Here is a 24,084-nt window from a genome sequence, read left to right on the forward strand (position 1 = left end):
CATTTCGGCTGCTTTTTTTCATTTTGCTCCTTTTTTCCCCTATATTTCTACAGCGAGAAAAGCCGAAATGAGCTTGAGCATAAAGATTAATAATGCACACTCCCCATGTTCATTACAGCTCAGCGCTGAGGGCTGTTTAACATCGGGGAAACCATTCTGATAAAAAAGTATTAATAATGTTTCCTATTCTAAGTTATTAAATTAGATTTTAAAAATACAGCTAAGGGCATTTAGCTCAAATTGATTGCGGAACGATAGCACAGAGCTTTTTAAAAGAGAGTGCGTAGAAGTATTGTCAGTCCAGAGCCGGCTGTCCTTAATGAGGGCATCGTCGCTGCAGTTTTGGCCATTTTGTGCCCCTCTTGATTTAATCATTACCGTTTGAAATTAGAAGACTGTGGCAATATTCCCTGCTAAGACTCTCTTCTTATTGTTATTAGCTTCTAATGTAATAATATTTTTTCCCCATTAATTTAAGTTTAAGCCTATCGGGGTAATCTCTGCTCAGATAAATACTGCGCTAACACCCTTTCATGTATGAAATTAAACCAAATTTGAATGCAAATATATGGAATAAGGTGTGATTAAGAAGAGAGAAAGGCCTCATTTGCAATATCCTGCCTTTACATGCCTTTTTCAGGTCGCAAACATTTTAATGTTTAATTCGTATGAGACTGCTACTCCAGTTTTAGCTGAGAAGTGCATATCTTATTAATCTTTTTATGGTAAAAATATAGAAAATCGTCAAATACATAAATAGACGGAACGAGCAAGTTCTCTGTTGATCCATTATGTCATTTACAATTTATCATCTATTTTATCTGGGTTTGTCATAGATTGTTAGTCGAACAACAAAATGCAGTTTAATATAAATATTTCATTATAAATAATCATAATAAATATTAATGAATTCTATAATTAGATTTTGTTGTTTTTAACATATCATATTGCATTTGGAATTGGAATCGATCATGTTTGTAAGTAACAGCAGTTTTTGTTTTAATTCTAATGCTTATTCATTCGTGATTTGTTATTTTTAATATTGCTGAACCGTGGAGTGAACTGCTTTGTGTGATGACAATAGAAATGATGAACAACTTAAGGAGCTAACAATCGCCGTCTCTTTCCAGAGCGAGCTTCTTGACGGGCCGGCAGATTATCTGAGCAGTCTAGATGATATGGCCGACCCCGAGGCCTGTCTGTCCAGGAAGAAGATTAAGAAAACAGAAAGTGGTATGTACGCGTGTGACCTTTGCGACAAAACATTCCAGAAGAGCAGTTCCCTCCTCAGACACAAATATGAACACACAGGTATATATACTGTTCTAGACACCATCATTTAATAACTGTCTGTCTAACTCCAGAATATTCACGCTGCTTCTTGCTTTCTTTCTTTCGCTCTGTCTTTTTCCACTACCTTAATCATGTTTCCTTTTTTCCGTTTTTAGTAGAAACTAACATGTTTCTCTCCTGTTGACAGTCAGTGAGAGGATTTGTAAATGTAATAATGTGGCAAAAACACGACACTGACATTGCACTAAATTAAGAAAGTAGTTAAGCAAAATTAAACAGTTAGAAACAAACAAACAAACAAACAAACAAACAGGAAGCTGGACTGAATAGTCTCTGGAATTGTCTGGGAGTGAACAAGAGCATGATCCTTTGACCTTTACACTCTTAGTAGAGACTACGTTCACGTCACACGTTTATTTATGTAGAGTTTATTTGGGGGAAAAATGCATTTATATATAAAAATAAATGGGCAAAGTATATTGTGAAACTTTTAGGTTGTGTGTGTTTTTTTTTCTAATTAATGGTTGTGAACTACATGAACTAAATTTTGTATTAGATCTAAGAATGAAGAGAAATAAAATATAAACATGTTAAAAAAAATGTAATTTGTTAGGAAGGTGCAGTAAATCAGGAATGTAGTAATCTGACATTATGTCTACTTTTTTTTTTTTTTTTTTTGTTTTTTTTAACACTGTCCAATCAGCCGTAAGCTTGAGGCTAAGCTTTCATAGAAATGAATCATTTTCAACAGAAATCTATTTGTATGAAAATTGATTTAAAAACAGTTATACAGAATGTCTGTGCATATACATGTAAAACTGGTTTAGGGTTACATTTAAATTAAAAAAGGCATAGAGCAGAAACATAAAGAATTAAATTTCTGTAAGAAACGCCATCCATCACGTATAAGGTTTAGTTAATAAAATAATCGTTTTCCAGATGGATATAAGAAAAAAGTGTCTGGAGCAGCTCTTTAACTCTTTAGAAATACAAAGGGAGCGTCTGTCGGCTGAAAGCAGCTTCATTGATTAGAGCGGGAGTGATTTAGTTTTGATGCATTGTGATGTGCATCTCATGCTGCAGACATGGAGCTTAAGGTCACATTCTATTCCAGAGATCAGCCGGTGTGAATAAAAGTGTAAAATAAAAGCGAATTAAAGGAGGAGAGTAACTGCGCACACACACACACACACACACACACACACACACACACACACACACACACAGTTTCTTTCTCTTGATTGCATCACCGTTTACAGTCAGTCTGGAAGGACATGGGAATAAATCCACTGACGTGAATACAACTATTTCATTTCCCTGTCTCTCTCTTGTCTTTGTGCTCTCTCTCTCTCTCTCTCTCTCTCTCTCTCTCTCTCTCTCTCTCTCTCTCTTTCTCTCTCTTTTTCTCTCTCTCATGTATTAATGCGGAGGATTCTTGTGCTGTTTGCGGTCAGCTCTAGACGAGTTATATGCATCTCAGAGCAAATGTAAAGTTCTGACTATAATATTACAGCATATCAGTGTCAATGAGAAGTTCAGACAATAGGCAATACATCACAAACAATTATGCTTTAATATTACGTCTGCCTTTTTTAAATCATATTTAAGGATTTGCTTTTGAATCTGAAAAAAAATATTATTTTAATCTGAAGTATTTCATAAAGAACGTTGCATGTCAAATATGAAGTGCATTAAACAAGCATGATATACGCAATTGCTTAAATTTATATACTGCCTTCAAAATGATCACAAATAACCGCAACATGCACATTCATTTTTAAATGTTAAAGTAATGTGTAAAAGTTTTTATTAAGTGCAATATTTACCCCGTAGTTATTGTTTAGTCGATTTTAACGGGATAAAATAAAATAAATAAATAAATAAATAAAATGATATTTAATTAAACTAAATAAAAAAAATAAATAATAAAGAACAATAAAAAAACCCTATTACATTATTTGACTTATTACAAAAGCAGTATTTGGATAATTATGGATGTTGATTTTAAAATCTGAACATAGAAGTGATGCACAGATAATATATATGGTGAACATACTACTATACAACTGTACAGCTCGGAAGTGTTTTCTATCAGTGCTTTCATGGAAAAACGACTTGATATTATGTGCATACTGAACACCGGTCGCCTCTGAGCGCGTGAACACACATATCCGACGGCTGCAGGGTCACAAATATCACATAGAAACCCCAGCCATTAAACACCCCTCGCTCTTTCCCTCTTTTTCCTTCTCTCATTCCTGCCATCCCTCTCTTCCGGCTCTCGTCCCTCTCGTGACGTTAGATCACCTCACGCGTTCGGCGGCACGCGACAGAAAAGAGAATCCGCCGGCTCGCTCGGCTCTGTTTGTTTGTTCCTGCGCTCCAGCTCTGTGTTTGTTTGCCTAGCGCTGGTTTATTTATGTTGCAGCGTTGTAGCCCCGCGCCGCTTCACGCTTCACTTCCGTGAGGGAACGTTTCCGAGTAAATACGCGGAAGAAGGCAAACACGGATCGCTTTGGCCCGTTTTCATCCGAACCCTTTTATTTGGTGTTTACTCTGGCGAGGTGTGCTGTGTGTTTGAGAGAGGTGCGTGTACCGCTCGCTCACGGCCTGCGATTTTCTCGTTGTGTGTCTCCGCAGGCAAACGGCCGCACCAGTGTCAGATCTGCAAGAAGGCCTTCAAACACAAGCATCATCTGATCGAGCACAGCCGGCTGCACTCCGGAGAGAAGCCGTATCAGTGCGATAAATGCGGCAAGCGCTTCTCTCACTCGGGCTCGTACTCGCAGCACATGAACCACAGGTACTCCTACTGCAAAAGAGAGGCGGAGGAGCGCGAGGCGGCCGAGAGAGAAGCCCGAGAGAAGGGTCACCTGGAGCCCACGGAGCTGCTGCTGAACCGGGCGTACCTGCAGGGCATGGCTCCGCCGGGGTACCCCGAGCACCAAGAGCGGGAGCCCATCCTGAGAGACGGCTTGAACGGGAGCATCCGGGAGCGACTCAAGGAGGTGGAGGGAGCCTTCGTCAAGATGGGCCGGCGAGACGACGACTTCGAGGAGGAGGAGGAGGAGAGCGAGAACAAAAGCATGGACACGGACGGGGACACCTTGAGGGACGAGGAGGAGAACGGCGAGCACTCGATGGACGAGAGCTCCGTGGACGGCAAGGCCGAGTCCAAATCGGATCACGAGGACGGCGCGGAGGACGCGGTGTAGCTGCATTATGCAAAAAAAAGAAGAAGAAGAAGAAAAAGAGGACAATAAAATAAATGAAGTTTTAAAAATGTGTACAGTATTAAGGCCTAAAGTATGTGTGGTGCTACCATCCTAAAAAAAAGAAAAAGAAGAAGAAGAATCACGTGTTCCATAGTATTTATAGCACAAACTAGTAACTTGTACAAAAATTGCACTCCGCTTCTATAATCACTACGAGAATAACGAAATTATTTGCCGATGTATATTTATACAGTGTTGAAAAAAAAGCGCCTGCGGGCCGCAGGGGATCAGTATTTAATGCGTTTCTGCCCCGGCCACACGCTCTTTCAGGCCGCGAAGGACCGACCGTAACAGTATTCCGTTTGATTTCGAGTCTTAAAGAGACTGTTTGGAGAGAGAACGACCGTTCGACCGGGACAGACGGACGGACGGAGCCTTTGGGAGGTTGTTGCCTTATATGCAAACCTGTTAATCAGCGCGTTTCTAAAGTGCCAACCCTGTTCAGTATTGGAGGAGAGCCGTCTCTCTCTCTCTCTCTCTATCTCTCCGATCAGCACGTTCTCTCCGTTAGCACAGCAGCTCTTTAGTTTACAACGACGTTTGTGCAATTTTGTTCTCAGTATTACACCAAACCGTTTTGCAACGACACAGTTGCATCCTTTTATTTGTAGGTTTAAATAACATCTTATTTATGTGGCCCATTTTGTATCTCCTGATTTTATTTATTTCATACTGTACAGTACAGTATTATAGTTCTTCAATAAATAGATCTATTTTAGTAAAATGGAACCTGGAGTTGATGAGAGCATTTATTGTGTTTTGAAACATTAATTGTGAAATGCAATTTTCGATTTCGTTTCGTTTTTGTTGTTTTTTCTTCTTTTTTTTTTTTTTTTTTTTTCCAGTTACTGGAAATTCCAAAATTTGGGAACTTTTGATACAATATTGTGAGAACACTGTATTTTCAACTGAAAAAAAAAAACAGAGAAAAAAAAAAAGAGATCCACTTTCATGTCTTTTGTCGAAGTGGAACGGGGACAGTTGAAGTTCAATGTATGATAATATCATGACTGAAAACACACGAATCTTTCCTGAAATGTCTTTGTAAGAGTATTATGGACTTTTTAATTTGTAATTTCTCTTGGAAATGACCATGCTCAAATAAAAGTAGCCAAATGAAAGAGCGTCTTGAGACGGCGTGTGAATGTGAGTGAGCGTGTGGACCGAATTATCATACGTCGTCCATATATTCATGTGTTTTTGTTTTAGAGGACACCCGCCGCATCTGGCTTTGACGCTACGAGAGCGGCGGAAATTTCACCTTTCAAAGGTGATTCTCAGGCTCCGTCATTAGATATTCCTACGGCTTCACAGCCGATGAAGGCCGAGCAGGTTTTCAATGAACTCTTCAAATAAAGAGCAGAGAACCTGTCGAACAAAGTGAGAGCGAGACGGACCGACAGACAGAGAGACAGCTTAAAGTGTCTTGAGTTCCTACGGCATATGCATATGAAAGCGCAGATCAAACGCTCTCACACACACACACACACACACACACACACACACACACACACACGCCTCCTCACCTGATCAATTGAGTTTGCAAATGACGAAAAAAAGGAAGAAAAAGTCTGCCGAAGATGCCGCATCGCACAGCTTTCTTCTGTTCGGTTTCAAACGTCTATTGAGAATTTTACAGTATATAAACTGATGATAATAATAAAAAGCATCACTTTGAATATTCAGAATTTATCGTATATGTATTATAAAAGGGCATGCGTACGCAAAAACGTGAATATTTCTCCAAATAAGCTCCTATACGAACACGAGCCGGCGAGAAGCCGATTAAAATACGCCGCGGGTTTACTTCTCATTGAGACCGCAATTAGAAAAAAAAATAATAAAAGTGTAAAACTGCAACATGTGACAGTTTCCAGAAAAGCGACGTTTGTGGGAAAATAAAAAAAAGAAAAACCGCACGGTACTACAAGAAATGTGTTGCTGGAGTTTTAGTTTGAAATGTCTAAAAACAAACAAACAAGATAAATAATCATTTATAAAAAACCTTGTGAACAATTTTGACAGCTAGTCCTGGTGTTCCCCGTACAGTGTATTTGTGCTAACATACATAATTAGGATAAAAAAAGGAGTTTTGTGCCTCAGGTTATAGTTCAGTGTGACATATTTGGCAGCCTCAGTGTGTTTCCAATATAATTTCCATTTGTTCATTATAATAATAAAAAAAAAAAATCATAATTCCAGCAGTCAGTAATATCAGCCTGCTCCTGTATTTATATGAAACAGCTTTTCAGTGTTGACTCTCTTTTTTTAAAGGATGTGTGTTTCTGTTGTTTTCAGCTGTTGTTGTTATATTTCATATGTTTAATGTCTCTTAGAATATTAATGTGTGATAATGAAGCAGCAGTGAGACGCGCGCACACACACACACACACACACACACACACACACACACACACACACACACACACTTAACCCTCCGATCATTGTTATCCACTGCAGCAGTTACAGCTTAATAAGACATTTTAACCACTCAGAGTGTGACATTACTTCCAAGCCACCATGACTCTGACCTTTGACCCTTAATAATACCTTGTAATAACATTTTTATTATCATTCGTGTGTTTTTTTTTTTTGAGTAGTCCAGATTCAAACCCACATGTCTATCAGCTCTTACCTATAATTGAATATTACTGTACGTGCCATTGTGTTATGTATTAATCACAGCATGAGTTCAAAATGTCTGACGTGAAAGAGAATCAACGTTCGTGCACAGGTTAACAACAACAAGGTTAATAAATATTACAAATGAAAGGCCTTAATAATACGTTGAATCACTCAAACGACTCTGAACAGTCACACAGCCGCTCCACTGTTCTTACAGTACGTGTGTGTGTGTGTGTGTGTGTGTGTGTGTTTTGGCGGGTGTGTTGGTATGTTTGGAGTTTCTTCTGTCTGATGATTCACTGCTGCTCTTTCACCAACTGTACAGAGCACCGAGAGACAGACAGCACTGTTTCTCCTCTCTCCCTGAATGTCTCTTTCTTTCACGAGCTCATATTGCTGTTGGCTTGGTCCTTCACTCAAACATCTTTCCCCTGCACAGCTTAAATCTTCCAATGCAAAACAAACGTCACTCTCACAGATAACACACACACACACACACACACACACACACGTCTCTACACAGCTCAGCTTTTTGAATAGCATATCATTTTAACAGTATCGGTCTATAACAGTTTTTGAAATGGGAAAAAGGATACTGATAATATAAATTGTTATAACAGTTAATTAAAGACAATTCAGTATAAAGTATTTAAAGTATTCTATAATCCAGGTGAATGTTATTTTAAGAAACGTAAGGCTATTTCTAATTAGTATTTGTTCAAAATGCTTTTAAAACAATCCATTATACATATTATAATTAATAAATAAACATTTTAGGTTATGAGTATTTTCTACTCGCAAATATTTTTTAATTATAGTATTTTACGCTGAAGATAAAATACTATATTACCAAAAAAAAAAAAAAAAAAAACAAAGTTAATGGTCAAATATTATAGAAATATTTCGGACGAGTTATTTAGCAGAGTGAAAATTTCTGATTCACCCTCAAGTTTTGCTGGACTCAGACTTTTGACCTAACTCAATTATTCATGCCTCCCATATGCTGCCTGTACAGTCCTCTGTGCGTGCGTGTGTGTGTGTGTGTGTGTGTGTGTGTGTGTGTGGAGGGCCTGGCTCTCACAAAGAGAGATGGTTCAATGTCGTACAGTCAGACAGACAGATGAGCAGCGAGAGGCCAACAGCTGCTCAGCCCAGAGAGAAACACACACACACACACACACACACACACATCATATAAACCCAACTATATATATGTATGAAGCAAAGTATGTCACACAGTCTAAATACATAAAACAAAGTATGTTGTGCTGCCATTATTGACCTATACTTACAATACTTAGAATAAATGCATTCACGAAGAAATTGTTCCAATGCTATTTTTAAACCAACCAATTACTATTAAAAGGAATAGTTAATTAATAGCTCTGATGTTTTTATTATTAATTTTAGAATTCATTTAATTTGTCTCCACGAACTTTGACCCCGCCAGAAGGTACCTTTTACCCTTTTTATTTACAGCTGAGCACACTAACATGCACATGCATGCATTCACATCTGCCTTAAACACACACACACACACGCGCGCACACACACACACACACACACACATACCTACAGTAACAGCCTATTTGGGCTATTCGTCTAAAAGAGGAGAAAGGTAATTATAGGTTTTGCCAGCACATTTTATGAAGCCTTTGAAATGCAGAAACACAGATTTGAGCGGCAGGCAGCAGGTTGTGTGTGTGTGTGTGTGTGTGCAGCTGAGTGCTGATTAGATGCCTGATCAGGGCTCTGACTGCAGGGTCTCAGCTGGGGACCAGGAACATCCTTCATTACGAGTTTCCAGGGGAGTGGAATTGTGCTCGCGTGGCGGCCTGTCGCGGGGGTTATAATCATATCTGTTTAGATTAACGGTCAGTTTTCTTGACACGGACCCCCCCTTCGTTCACATACACTGACGGATCTCACTCGGGCCCAGGACAGAACCCTGATGGACGCCGTGCCGTTAATGCAGCTGATGCGGTCACGTGACTCCACAGCTGTCTGTCAGGGTAAATATGCTACAGTTTAACAGTCAGTAATTTAGACTTAACATCCTCATACTTACTCTTTAACTTGTTCGGCGTTTATAGGCCGACTGCTGCCAATTTACTCACTGGGCTGGCATAAACGCACGTGTGTTACGAGCAGGCTGTTTATAATAGACTCGCCACCATTGCCCCTCGCAGTCAGATAATTGCACGCTCTGGACTCAAAATGCAAAGCCGAACGCGATCAGACCTGTTTCGGGGACATGGAAACCTATGCCTTTTTTCATCTTTCCTTCTATATGTAATTTTTTTAAGGCAAGCATTCACACACAGCCGTTGGGGATTAGGCCTAATGACAGAAGTTAATTATATTAAGTGTAATTTTTAAAAACAGTTCATGAACTGCAAATTATAGTTAAGAGCCCCTTTAATGCTCTTCGTGTTAATTACATGTCTTAATATCGCATAAAAAATAAAGGATCCAAGGAAAAAAAGGAGGGGGAGAGAAAAACAATTTGTGAGTACATTAATTTCATTCATCACTCTGTTTAAAATGGTCGAATAGAGTGTTTTTTAGCCAGGGACTTTACTGAGCTTTCACTGTGCATCTAAATGCTAATAAAATTCGGCATTTTTAATAATGAAAAAAGCTATTAAATCACTGTAATTTTACACTTGCAAAGAAAAAAAAATAAAACGTGTCGGATAATAACCGCCGTTGTTTACAAATGTGCTTAATTTAATTCGGTAGACATCCGAAGCACAAAAAAAGATCTGATTTAAAAAATATTTTTGATCTTTTTGCTGAAGTTTTCATTGGTCAGTCTAAGCTGCAGCATTTGTAGAGGGATCTTAATGCACGTTCCCATTCTTGTCATTTGTGTCGCCTGTTAAGTTCTTTTTGGGCAACATCAAGCGACTTTCCTTTTCAGCTGACGTCATTGAATCCTTTCATTTTTTCATTTTCCGAACAATCACAATAGAACGTCGTTTTACTTCAAAAACGTCACAATAACTGAAATAAGAAATCATACAACAGCTTCCTACAGGATTCGTCCGCTCCACGTAAAACATTCACACTTTGACTCGTATGTGAGCAAACCTCCACATCTCTGTCATTCGTGTGAAACAGAAACCGACACTACAAGTCTAGTCGAGTTCATTAGCCTTCTCATAATTATCCTCCAGGCTCTTTGGAGAGATTTCCTTTTTTTTTACCGATCGGTTATGAAGTTCGGCTCTTGAGAGGCGAAGAGACTCTTGACTCGCTCAATTGAAATAAAAGAGGGAGAAAGGGTCCTGGCCATTTTGTTGCTTTGAAACCTTAATCTATAAAAATTCAACTTTCCTTTATCCTTTAATACCAGATCAAAGAGCCGAGAGTGAACCCGATTCAAACCCCGTCCATTATGGAGGAAACAGCAGAAAGGCTTTGAGAAAGTGTGAAACGTCCTCACACAAAAGAAAAGGTTTGGAGGCTCAATTACTCACTTATTCACCGGCCTAATTTTATGCGCGCTTCATTTGCATGTCATTTTGTGGGTGAGTCAGAAATTTCGCCCTGGTAATTACCCCCAAATACATTAACGACCCCGAGAGCCACGCATCCGTCTGCATGCGTCTCTTCCGCCGGTCGTGGTGTGGCGGGAAGCGGTCAGGATGCCGTGATCTTTTTGATGTTGCTTTTTCTTTTTGGAATCGCTGCAATCAGTCGAAAGATTTGCGATATGTTAAAAAGACTCTGCGTCCGCCTCCTGGTGAGCGCGACTTCAAATGCCTCGCTTTCAGACCTAACTCACCGTCTCCTGTACGGCCTCCATCTTTGAAGACCTGTGAAATGCGATGTTTCAGATCTGGACCGAGTCCAGGCCCGTCGTTTCTCTGCCTTCGCATTTCAGGCGGTTTTCTTGTGGAAATGTTTGTTTGCACTTGTGTGGCGCGGACTCGTTTAATTATTTCATTTCGGTGCAAACGCAGATTTGGCGAGGAGCCGCGTATCGATTATGAAAGAAGGCAGGGTGATTAAAACAGCCGAATTGCTGTGTGAAAAACGGAAAAAATAAACAGGAGAAAAGAGATGAGGAAGAAAAAAAAAAAAAAACAGCAGCTTTTCCTCAGGAGTCAGAGACCACCCTCGGCTCGCTCACTTGTAATCATCTCAGAATTTGCACAGAAACACTTGCGAACTTGTGTGGGAGTTGTTTTTACTTCATTAAAAGCAGAGTCTAGAGCCCACGAGAACTCTCACGCTGCAGAAACGAACCCTTACCACAAGAAAAACAACCGGGAAAAATACCACCACGTCCTGGAGTTCTTTTAGAAGTTGACAAAATCTGAATCCTGGGAGGAATCGCTGACGAGGGAGGCTGCCGACTGGTTATCTGTGCTCGGAGGACGGACTTCGATTGGCGGTTCAGAGCCTCGTGTCTCACCTTAAAGTCATCTCAATACTAGCAGAGAGAATCATGGGAAATGTGGGTGAGAGGCCCCTTGCCGCTCGCTGCTCGTATTTTAGACGTTCACCCTCATTTGTTTAAACGTGTATATATTCGAAAATAGCGGTTTTGCATTCAAATTTGACCATTTGATCGGAATGACATATTTTGCTTATTTATTGTCGTCTACCCAAAATGGCTTAAATGTGCAAACTAGCTGTTTTAGTTCAAATGTGAAAACTGAAGGCGCTCGCTGGTTTAAACGTGCGATTTGAAATCACGTGACGAATTTAGTGAGGTCATGTGACCTTCGTAGCACGCTGCTCTCCAAAACATGTTTTCCTGCTTTTTCATTTGCTATTTTTGTGGAGTAGTATACGGCTAGCTAAATATACAGTACTCTCTGTCGGGGAAAATCAACTCGTTAGAGGCTGAAGCTCGACACGCTAACGGATTAGCAGCAAAGAGCACCGGCGAAACCCCAAAAAAATGGATCCGCAAAACAAACATCCATAGAATGAGAAAAAAAAGAAGACACAAACACAGGTATTTCTCAAAAACTCATGCAAATGTTATATTATGTCATAGTCTTGTGCTTTTTTTATGTAAAAGATTTTATGTAAGCAATAAGGATTTGTATGCATGGAAGGTGGTTTTCTACATTTGATAAATAGTGGTTCTTATAAACTCTGGTGTTAGTTCATGAAAAAGACATTTATCTGCTTTTGAACTTGTAAGGGACACACAAACTCTGTCTGGTGTCTTGGGAAACTTTCTGCACCTGATTAAATAGGTCAGGTCAAATGTGATCGGACTGGACATTTGATGATAACGATGATGATTTGTTGTTGACCTCAACATTGCTCGGTCTTTCTCCTTGAGATGGTCATGGGTGATTCAAGTGTCCGTGCCCAGAGGGACAACCAGTCAACGTCACAATGTTTGTACGGGTGGCAGGTCACTTCCCGTGTGGCCGGAGGGAAGATCCAGTCTTGCATCCATATGGGTCCTTATGAGGTTTATCTGCTCATGTGCTGTTAGAGCAAACCTGACATGACCAGACATGATGTTTTGCTGCACCTGACCAATGGGCATGTCTGATCCGTGTTACATGTCTCACGATTACAGTGCATGACCCGTCTGACATCCGTAAGAGCCTCGTAAACCCACAAACTGCCAACGTAAGATCATCCTGTCTTGTCGAAGTAAAGCCCGACCCATGACACGTGCCAGCTGAGGATGATGAGGGAACGCAATGTCCTGTGACATGAATATGGATTCAGAAAGTGTTTAGAGCAGATTAAAAAAATAGCTTTCGTTTGTATCTTCTTTGATCCATCTTAATCTGGATGGAATATTACTTCTCTGCGATCTTCTGTTGCATTTTAATCTACTGTGAAATCTAATAAGAACAAAAGTTAGGACATCTGAAGTCATCTTCTCGATCGGAGGTCAACGAATGCTTTCGGAAGATGAATCCTGTAAAATAAATCTCTTCTGATCTGCCGTACCTTCATTAAAGGATCGCTTAATCATTTCTGTGACAATCTTGAAACCTGTCAGAGCATACTTAACAAAGTATTAAGTCAAATATTTTATTTAGCATGAATAAAATGCGTCAGTACCAGTTAGTGTTAGAGGGTTGTGTTATTGTACTAGTATGTCCTTTTATAGTTACTGTAGCACGAAAACAAATAGATAATCATATGTTATGTTAGTATTTATTTATCATGGCGATAATTGTTCTACTTTCCTTTAATTTATACATATTTGAATGAAAGATTGCATTAATGTTTTCACTGGAATAGAGTAAACTAGATTTTGATTTGTGGCTGTTCAGGTTTTAGTCTTTGATTCTCTGTGAAACACTTTATTCTGATGTCTGCCTTGATTTATGTTGAGTGTGTTTGAAAATATCAGTGAGAAACACAGTCTTTGTAGTGTAAAGAATCATTCAGATGATTAAATAGATTGCAATTACCATGCAAATAAATTCAAGAAGAAAGACCAATCAGGATTCAGCATGCAAATATCATGATGTCATTATCGCTGTTATATCTGAAATACAATCAGTGCAAGTCAATAGGAGGTTTTAATCTTACATTATATGTCATATTTCTGAAAAAGTGTTAAAAAAAAAAAAGTAAATGCATTTCAGTAATGAAATTTTTAAGAGAAATGCGCTTAATTGTCATAATGCCAGAATGTAAAAATCCGTGCATGTTTTCACGAGAAACACTCTGGAATTAATTTCTTATAATGAGTTCAGTTAATAAAACCACTGAAACTCCTCCGAAACACAGAACTTTGACTGTTTGGTTCATTAGTTTTGGGTGATGGAGTTCTATGGTGAAGTATCAGAGGAGAGTAAGTCAGTCTAATAGTCCTGAGAATAACAGACTTTGAAAAGATGCTGTTAATTTATATATTCTCTCTCGTCTCTGATGGGAAGACACTGAGGACTTCAGAATTCCAGTCAGAGTACGGAGCTCAAACCGCGGTGCCCGGATCCACTTAAAGAGCCACTCACGCCTTTAATATGCAAATGAAAGGTATGCAAAGATCTGATGCTTTTATTAAAGAAATCTGCCCCGAGGCTCACGGCCGCCCCACTGCTGCGGAAACGCAGTTACACGCCGAAATAAACAGTTGTTAAAAAGGATCACATGAGTTTGTATCTGGGAAGATGAAAAGCTAATTGACATGAATAATTTATCGTGATGCGATATTTTATATAAATCAAACAGAAGAGAGAGTGAAAGCAAATATTTCACATATTAGCAGGACCTCCGAATATTCATAAGAAATGATCTGGGTGTCGAGCTGCCGCTCTTTAATCTGCTGTCTGAAGGTCAATGAACTACATTCACCGGCTGACACACAGCGAACTTTCAAGAGCTATTAGAGATCCATAAATGATTCAAGCACAGAGCCGTAACACACCGCTGAATAAAATTGTCTCATTTACCTTCATAAAGGTCTGAGTGCTTCTATTATACCTACACACACACATTGATGGAGGTGAGGATAGACTGATTTAGTCGTCTACATCTTTAAAGACCAGAGAGATAAAATCACATCAATGAGCAGCGGAGAAAATGATTAGTTTTATCAAATGTGATTTGACAAGATGTGAAGAATGATAAAATAATCTCTATTCAGGTCTCATCCTGTTGTTGTCAGAACCACTTTATATCCGAGATCTGAAGTGAATTTTGCTGTTTCATAATTAATGGCATGAAGAGTTTCTGGGCTCTTGAGTGTTTCTGGAGCACAATGGGTAGATTACGGCGCTGGCAATGCCAAGGTCATGGGTTTGATTCCCAGAGAATGAATGAACTGATATAATGTATAGTTTGACTGCAATGTAGCTGTGGATAAAAGCATCTGCTAAATGCATAAAAAAATAAATGTACAGTTATTCTTTACTTTTTATTTAGAAAAAAAAAAATATCTGATAGGGCAAGTTCCTGGATCAGAAATGAATAATTTCAATCCAACCGTTGATACCATGAAAGAAAGAGAAGATTTACAAAGACTTGTATTGCTGAAGGTATATAGAGTTTCATCATTTCTGCTTTCTCGTGATGTTATATTCTTAAATAACTGAATGTAGGTGCAGCCCCTGTATCCTGCGGTTTAATGCTCATGGGAATCACTTCTGGGATTTGATCCTACAACCTTCAGTTTTCCAGTCAGCCACTTCACTCATCTCCTTTGTTGAGCTGAAGTTTGCTAGTGCATAGTGAACAGTATGTAGAATTTATCAAGAGTTTGAAATAATGCTCATGGGGATCGCTTTTGGCGCTTTTGTTTGCAAGCAAACCCTTTAATTGTGGATTGAGTCACTATGCACATGTCTGGACTTCAGAGATTTAGGGTGATGTCAGGAGGAAATGACATGTCCAAATGGTCCATTAGGAGTGACCATCTCAGATAAAGGAGTCAATTCTTCTCCAGGAGCAATGGCTTGGACAAAGGCAACTCTTATAGTGCTGAACTTTTGACAGCTCTGTTTCATTTCTCCAGATGCTTTGGTGGCTGCATTGCAGTGGGTGAATTCCTCGCATTTCTGCGTGTTTTCTGCACTGATGTTCCTCTGTAAGTGTGTCTTTGTTCAAGCCCTCCCATGGAGTGCCCTCCGCAACCCCAGACCCTTGCCCTGTAATGCTTCTAAAACTATTCACCTCCATCCCCCTCGTGAATGACGCATCTTTGCACTTTTGATGGATGAGGGTCTCCTCTTCACCCACATTGTGGTTTAGAAAGCAGGGACGGGTGGTGTCATTTTGCATCACATCTCTTTGGTAGATGCTCAGGGACTGTGTTATTCCGGACTGGCTACTTATGTAGGCGACCGTCATGTTGAACTCAGATGGAGTCCAGCATGAAATCGGGATGGTTTGCAAACGTAGAACATGCTTGTTGACGCGGGCGTTCGGGGAATCCTTGCAATTCACCATGACGTGATTCGAGAAGTCTCAGGCCACCAGGAACTGACCAACTCCAGCCCGTGGAGACGTGGAGAATCTCACTGGACTTGGAAATGGATTCTTATTTAAACGTCTGTGGTCTCTGGACTGGAACACCATTAGAGAATGGAGAACATTAACACTCGCATAATTAATTCTTCTTTCTTTTTTTCAGAAAAGACATTTTAATTCTGAGTGACTATCAAATTATCCAAGTGTAAGATAATTTAGGAAAGACAGAAGACATGGTTTTGCGTTTCAGTGGTGCGGCCCACTCACTTTCCAGTGTTTATTAAAAATAGCCACTTCTCTCTGCATTATTTGAGAATAATTTAATTGCATTATTCTGTCAGCAATTACTATCCCTTATGTTATTTGTTATTTTTAGAGATCTTGATGCAACTCTTTTGCATGCAACAATTCAGTTACAAAAATGAGTAAAACCCGATCAAATTTGGGTTTGTTCATCAACAGTTATGAGACTTGCATAACACCTATGATGTATGGATGAGTTTTATGGTGCTTTTCTGCAGCCTGACCACATGTTGTTGTTTGGAAAAGAGCTGCATGAAAATTCTTAGCAAATTCTCCTTTTGTGTTTCACAGAAAAATAGCATCTCTGTTTTCGGAGGGAGCAAGAAAACACGACGCCACGAAGAACACAAAGTTCTGTTGCTCTCGCATGTTGCAAAACTGCTCGGTTCAATGCTTTTGGCCGCGTTGCAAGTTTTGCAATCGTTTATTATGGGTTTTCTTTTCTGTTTATCCGAGTCATTTATAAAATGTTTTTGTGGCTCCGTTTTAATTTTCCCGTGTCTGGCTGCATAGCATTCCATTAACGTGCGGTAATTCGTAAATATGAACGTGTGTCTGGTGACGAGGTTCTCAGCTAAACAGAAGTGATCGTGTGTGACAGGAAGGAGCCTCAGTCATTCACCCGGCCCTTATCCCATCAAATGCTTTTCACATCAAGACAATATTGGAGCCGAGCACTGTGAGCGCACCGAGGTCTGTGAGCTAATGCAGGGTGAAGCCATGCCATCTCCCCCCTGAGCTCTTTGTGTCCTGTGCCCACTGTGGCACCGTATGGGTCCCGTATGGGCTTTTACAGATGCATGCCCCATCCTCGGAGAAAGGGAGGTGCTGACGTTCATCTGTGTGTAGACACGGATAATTCAGGGCTGATCTCTCGGCGCTGCGGTAATGAGGGTGATTTAAAGAATGTTCGCACATCTCCGAGCGCTGATAAATGTTATTATTCATGCACAGGTGCTGCTGCGAGCTGCCTCTGAATGATAATTAAGATAATCTGTCTCTTTCTTCCCACTCGCCTTTCACACGGATCACTTTGTTCTGCACTTTCTCTGCTCTCAATAGCAGGCGCTGCGGCGGCCCGTCTCTGGCCCGTTCTATTGTCTGGTGCCTTTTCTAGCACAAAACCTCACCAAACAACTGGGACCTAACGTAGATTTTCCCTCGAGCTCTTCCTCTGCAGAATACGTGCCAAGCTAAATTCAAGTCAAATGAAGAAAGTGAGCAGTCCTGGGGGACTGAGACTGTGATATTGTGTGTACATGGCGCTGGGAAACACTTAGTCCTGCGTGTGCATCTGTATTTTACTGTACAATAGCCAGAAACAGATTTGAGAGGAGAAGCAGAGCCTCCGTTCAGTTCATACAGTAGAGCATGGCATTAGCAATACTAGCAGGTCATGGGTTCAATTCCCGGGTATTGCATGTGTACCTTGAATGCACTGCAAGTTGTGCTGTATAAAACCATCTGCCAAATGCATAAATGCAATAAATTTGATTGCTCAGACATTACCCGAGACTCCAGAGATCTTAGTTAGGGTTCATGCAAATATCATAATTTTTGTGCTTTAGCTACTGCAACTATGGATCTATTGAATTTCGTTGAACTCTGTTGGTAACGACGGAACTTGTGACCATTGTTATTTTTGGGAAGCATACCCCAGATCATCTGAGTTCGTCTTGAGATCTAATCTTAACACATCAGAGAATAGTTTGAAACTCAAGAAACTTAAAATTTGCGAATCAATTTCTCGGGAGAAACATTTAAAAAAGGGTCCTCCATTTGATTTTATTTGCTCTCTAGAAGAAACAACTGCAACATTAATAAGATCTCATTTGTGATTTCTCTTTCCTGTGGGTTCAAACCTACAAAAGAACCAAAGGCAGAACGACATCCTTGCTGCTTTTAACACACAAAAAGAGCAAAAGCTAATTGCATGTGTCTGTCTAAAGCCATTTTGTCCAATGCTTGAGTGCATTTAGCATTAACTAACACCAGTGTGTGTGTATGTGTGTTAAGCTCTAAAGGTTAGAGTATGTGAAGGGTTTGTGTGTAATTACCTGAAGTACAAAGGCTCTTCCCAGAGGCCCAGCGAATGGAAGTGTCTACTGTCAAACACCCTCATTAGAAAGCAGCTCCATATCATTAATCTAAATGAAAACTCTCCTGCAGACCTCAGCTGAACAGGTTTGTAAACAATTAAGTTAAAACTAAATAGACCTGTCAAAGTTGAACAGGGTTCATGGCATCTCGGGAAAGCCTGGAGAGGCACTTTTTGCCTTTAAGAAGGTTTGTTCATGGGAAATCAAGAGTGTTTTCACACCAAACCCCTCGATGAAGATCATTTGACTTATTTTGGTTTGCAAGATCGGCTGTTTTCTTAGTTCCGCTTGTAACTGTTTTATGGATTTTTATGAAATAATTGGGAAATATCAATCTGCTTATGGTGGAAATTACTCAAAGCATCAATGTAAGCAGGACACTGTGGTTCGAGGAGCTCCGCCGTCCAAAGCATCGCTTTGGTCAGGTTTCGTGCGTGTTTGAGTTTAACGACGTGGTTGTGTTTAAGTGTGTCTACAGCTGTGTCGTCTCAACACGACGCCTGTTTACAGGAGCCGCTCAACAGCAGACGGACGCACTTAATCTCCCTGCTTTTGTGTGCAAATCAGTTGTTTTGTTTGTCTTTGGTTAAGTTTGATTTGCTGTGTCTGTGTGCTGATGTTGAGTTGAGTAACCGTGTGTTCTCTGCTCTCAAGAGGAGAACATGAGCACCAGGAAAAGCTTTTCCCATTGCTGCCAGCTGGTTTTCATGTTCCCAAACCTACAGCAGACCGGATAAACTGACAGTGCTACTGTGAGTTAGACACTTAGGAAAATCAAGGGACAATCCAAGCTGGAGATTGGATGAAGAACTGTCAGAAATGCAGACGAATGTGAGCGCACCCAGCAAGGCAAACTTAATGCTGTGCGTCGCTGTATTATAAAATGTGTCAGAATGTAATTCATAGGATGTTATGTTTTCATCTGGGTTGCTCCACTAACAATAAATTCCTATTTGTCAAGTAGTTGTGTTGTATTATTCACCAGACATGTTATAATTGGCTGAAAGTTTGTTGCTTCCTGTAGTATTTAGCTTTCAACGTGTGCCGAAAATTTGCTGAAAAAACGTTTTAGTTGAATAGAACAAGATGTGAGGATAAAAACTGTGATAAGAACTGTGTAGGGAAATAAAAACGTTTTATTTGAGAAATCACAAATAGATGACCCTTGTTGAAGCGTCGTCTCGGTACGTCTGTTCTTGTAGTGCTCACGATAACTGTAACTTTCCTCAATAAAACCCAGATTTCCCTTCTGAAAGCCGGTAAATGACATATATTTAAAGCATACCTCCTGGCTACCGTATGCCCTGAAATGTCTTTAATAAGGATGAAAGAGCTACTAGTAAAGCTCTGCTTTTAAATTAGAAATGACCCACTGCAGTACTGACTTCACGGAGGTTAGAATTAAACACCACACATTCATCTTTTCTGATGTCTGCAGTTAAAATCCTGATTATAGCAGTTTCAGAAACGTCTACTCGCAGTAAAACCCTACACAGGTTCTGTATATCAGATATTCAGGTCTGCGGTGTCTTGATTCAATCAGAGCTCTACAACAATCACCTCATTCAGAATGGAATATTGGCGTTCTTTTCTGCATATCTCAACAGATATACGAGGCAAATATGTAGTCCAGCATGTTTTGGTAGTGCATATCAGTGTTGACTGGATTGCAAGATTCATTTTTGCATTCCCGCAATAACGTGTTTTTCAGTGTAGTCAAAGAATGTGGATAAACATTGCAACATGCATTATGTTGTTTATTTGTCGCATTAGAAGTTCAAGCATCTTACATCGTGATATACAGTATTCAAATGTAGTAATTCATCAAAATATTGCATGTACTTCATACTGAACTTTTTTTTTGTTTCTAGAAACATAGCAATATACTTATAATGCCTACAAGTAGTGAGAGTAAAAGAGTGTACGTGTGCTGTGTGTTTTTATTTTATCATTATTATTGTTATTATTGTGTATTGTTTTCGACTTTATAATAACCAGTAATAACTAAATAAAACCTTGTTTTCTTCACTGTTACGTTGTGCATCAGGTTAATCACGTGCAAAGTGATGATTATCTCAGTGTGGCGTGTTGAGTACGTCTGTGTGTGATTTAGGTGTTAACTGTATTAAAACAGTCTGAAAGTGTGGTTAAGCTGAGTGATGCCAGGTGTGTGTGTGTGTGTGTGTGTGTGTGTGTGTGTAATGCACTCAGAAAACCACTGCAACTACTGTCAACCTGACCACAAACCTCAAAAACCTTTAGAGGCACCTTCATCAAGGCAACCTTTCAAGTCGGTTTTGACAAAGACTTGCCTGAAAGTAAAAAAAAAGACAAAGAAAAGCTTTGAAGTTTTAAATATGCTATTAATGCATTAACGTTACCTGCGTTATCTGGAGTGCTTTATGCAGATTAAACGTTTGTTGAGATGTAGATAGATAGGTGGATAGATGTGTGCTGCGAGCGCAGGAGTTTCCAGACACAGAACGGCCCTAATCAGGATGGTTTTCAAAGAGAGAGGAATGTCTTTGTTTCTGAGCGAAGCGCGGGGTTCTCTGTGTGCAGGATGTCCCTGAGACTATTCTTGGCAGCGCCGGGCTGAAGTAGGGGGGTTTCATCTGGTTTAACTCAGGCATCTGCACTGGTTCGGGAGCCTCTTTTGTTCTGGAGTTTTGATTGAAAGTCAGAAAGCGCAGGAAACGCAGATACTCCTGGACGGGACGAGGCTGGTGCAGACTCATGGACCGAACCACATGAAAGCTGTGGAGATGACGGAGATCTGGGGGCCGCTAAAGAGAAGCTCATGGCTTCAGTCTTCGAGTCGCCGGCCGCAGGATGCCTTTTATTAACGGCACTCATCGTCGCATTCAGGCCCAGTTTGTGTGTTCTTAAATTGTCTGTCTTCAGCTACATCGGTTTTTGATGAGAAAAACCATAAAATCCCTTAAACATTATAACTCAAGATTTTTTTTTTCTTTGAGAAACTATTTAAATGCTAAGTGCAGACGCTTATTACTTCACTAGCGTGGAGAAGTTGGGTCGCTTTGTGAAGTTATCACCGCGAGCCGCGTATTTGTGGACCTTAACCTTGTATAGAGTTAAATTGGGTTAAAGCGCCATCAGATCTATTTTCAGAGGTTATTCATCAGCGGGAGGATCTGTCTCGTTTCTCTTTAAATGTCTGGCTGATCACAGCTCCGTCTGAAACGTCTCATGGTTGAAGTGTTGAAGATATTAGTCATTATTAAAGCTAACCCGATCTGTGACTAATGCACTTAATTGTTTAGAAATGAAACATGCCTGAAAACAGCTTTAAAATACAGTGGTTCTCGTATTTTTTTGAGATATCTGAGTTCTTTCAGAGCACCAAGCAACCGAGTGCCAATGCTCTGCTACAAAACAGTGAGCTGATTTAATGTAGTTTATTAGTTATTTCATATTAGCATGTTGCTAATGCAATGGCATTATACGTTTTCATGTGACATGGTTAAAATATCTGCAATTTTTACAGAAAAGTGTAAAATGCTACAGTAAAACCCTGTTAATTGGTTAATTTGCAATTTTACCGCAAAGTGCTGTTAAATTAATGCTTTTATGTTGATATTTATTGCAATATTTAAAATGACTTTGACTTTGCACTCTTTTTCTATTGGCATAAGCCATGTTTTATGGACAGGCCACTTATCGTGAACTTTAATTCATCATGCAGCGTTCTGCATTAAGGATGTTATCAGTGCATTTTAAATTACAAATCAGATTCTGGGAGCTCAATTAGAGACACTACTGAAAGGAGAAGAACTGCCTTCATTAGATTTTTGTAAGTGAAAAAAAGAAAGAAAGAAAAAAATATATATATATATATATATATAATTTTAACATGAAATATTAATTTGAAAGATTGCTTGTTATTGCTTATTCAATTATTTACTTTTTAATTTTTTTAAATATTTTAAAATATGTTGTACCATTCTTTGACGTATATTGTTACTAAGGACATTCAGAATGTTGCTATTCTTGAGTTTGAATGTAGCATTTGATGCTGGTTATGGTTTGAAAAAAAGAATGATAACAATAAAAAAAAAAAAAAAAAAATATATATATATATATATATATATATATATATATATATATATATATATATATATATATATATATAAATTTATGTATATATAAATTTATGTATAAAAATTGGTAGATTATTAATGAGGTATGCATTTGAAAAATGTACCTTTGGCATCAGAAGACTCTACAGCATAAGATCTGGAGGGAAGCCTGCGTGTTTGAAACACACTGGAACCTCCTCTGCTCTCCGCTTTGGAAACCATCCTGATTTAACTGTAATGGTTTTCTTTAAAAGCGTGTTTTTGTGCGACTTCGATTGACTCATCTCTCGCCCAGTAAAGCCACTGTCACTTCATATTCAGCCTTCCGTAATATTGGAATAACAAACAGCAAACGCACGGCACAAAGACGCTCTAATGAAAATGTTATAATTGACTCTGTTGTGGGACTTTATCATTAGTTGGGGCTTGATTTGGAGGCATAATCTGCTTTTGCTGGTGGCAGCCTCTGTGCTAGCGGGTGAACGTGCTAATAAAGTAGCAAGCGCTAATGCTCAGCTAATGCACTTGTAATGGTCGTGTTTGAAAGCTGGAAGCTTTATCATTGTGTTGCACAAGAGCCAACAAATCTAAAACCTTTAACAAGAAATAATTAGGATCTATTTAAACTATGCGACGCTGACCATATTCTTAAGACGCGGCTAAGCTTGTTAACCACCTCGGATACAATTAAAGGCTTTAAGCCTGCTAAACTTAACCAAGAATTTTATTACCTGAAAACTGATTATCGTTGGCAGGATTGCACTGGTTTGTTGCCCGCAAAGCTGAAAAGTTTCCATCCGTTGCTGACATTAACAAATGCTGCTGCATTATATAACGTTTAACAGATCGTTAGTCAATGTACATTCAAATAGATAGAAATGTCAAGAAACTTTGATGCATATATTTTCATATGTATTCATATCTGCATGGCCTAGTGATCTGTTAAGCATTAGGCTGCATAATATTTGTTAATGGCTTATTAATGAAAGTTATTATGAAGTGTTACGCAAGTTCTTTGCATAATGGCACGCATTTAAAAAAATCTAATTATGAACCGGATCGTTATGGCTCTAAATTCTGATTGGCTGTTCGAGGGCGCTGTGAAATCCTGATAAACACAAACATGCTATATTGATGCACTGTTACATTAATGAATTGGCGAACGCGAAGTTAATTACATATAGATGCGATGCATTGGACATCGGTGTGTTTTATCATGTCAGCTTTACTTTCAGGCCGTGCATTACACCGGTTTTAGCACTTATTGCTACTTAGTGCACGCCGTGAAGTGTTTCGGGTGACTTTAAGACTGGTTTGCAGACGGCGTGCCGTCGTCCCGTGCAGACAGAGATCGAGCTAAAATTAGTTCAGTCTGCGTATTGTAACGTGTTCCGCCGCACTCTTTAATTTCTTCAGAGTTTAACATTAAAAATCAGGTCAACCTTTAAGATTTATGCGCAGAAGAAATTAATGGTATGC

The 24,084-nt window shown here is 39.4% G+C and overlaps 1 protein-coding gene across 1 annotated transcript in view; it reads left to right on the forward strand.

Annotated features, from left to right (window-relative positions):
* zeb2b (zinc finger E-box binding homeobox 2b) overlaps positions 1-5,689 on the forward strand; it is a 40,126-nt gene extending 34,437 nt beyond the window's left edge. The window contains 2 exon segments of the mRNA XM_043230899.1: positions 1,131-1,311; positions 3,934-5,689. Coding sequence (XP_043086834.1) covers positions 1,131-1,311; positions 3,934-4,508 — 756 coding nt within the window. The 3' untranslated portion in view covers positions 4,509-5,689.
* Positions 5,690-24,084: the final 18,395 nt, after the last annotated feature.

This window comes from Puntigrus tetrazona, unplaced genomic scaffold (genome assembly GCF_018831695.1).
Source record: "Puntigrus tetrazona isolate hp1 unplaced genomic scaffold, ASM1883169v1 S000000234, whole genome shotgun sequence".
NCBI classification, from domain to species: domain Eukaryota; kingdom Metazoa; phylum Chordata; class Actinopteri; order Cypriniformes; family Cyprinidae; genus Puntigrus; species Puntigrus tetrazona.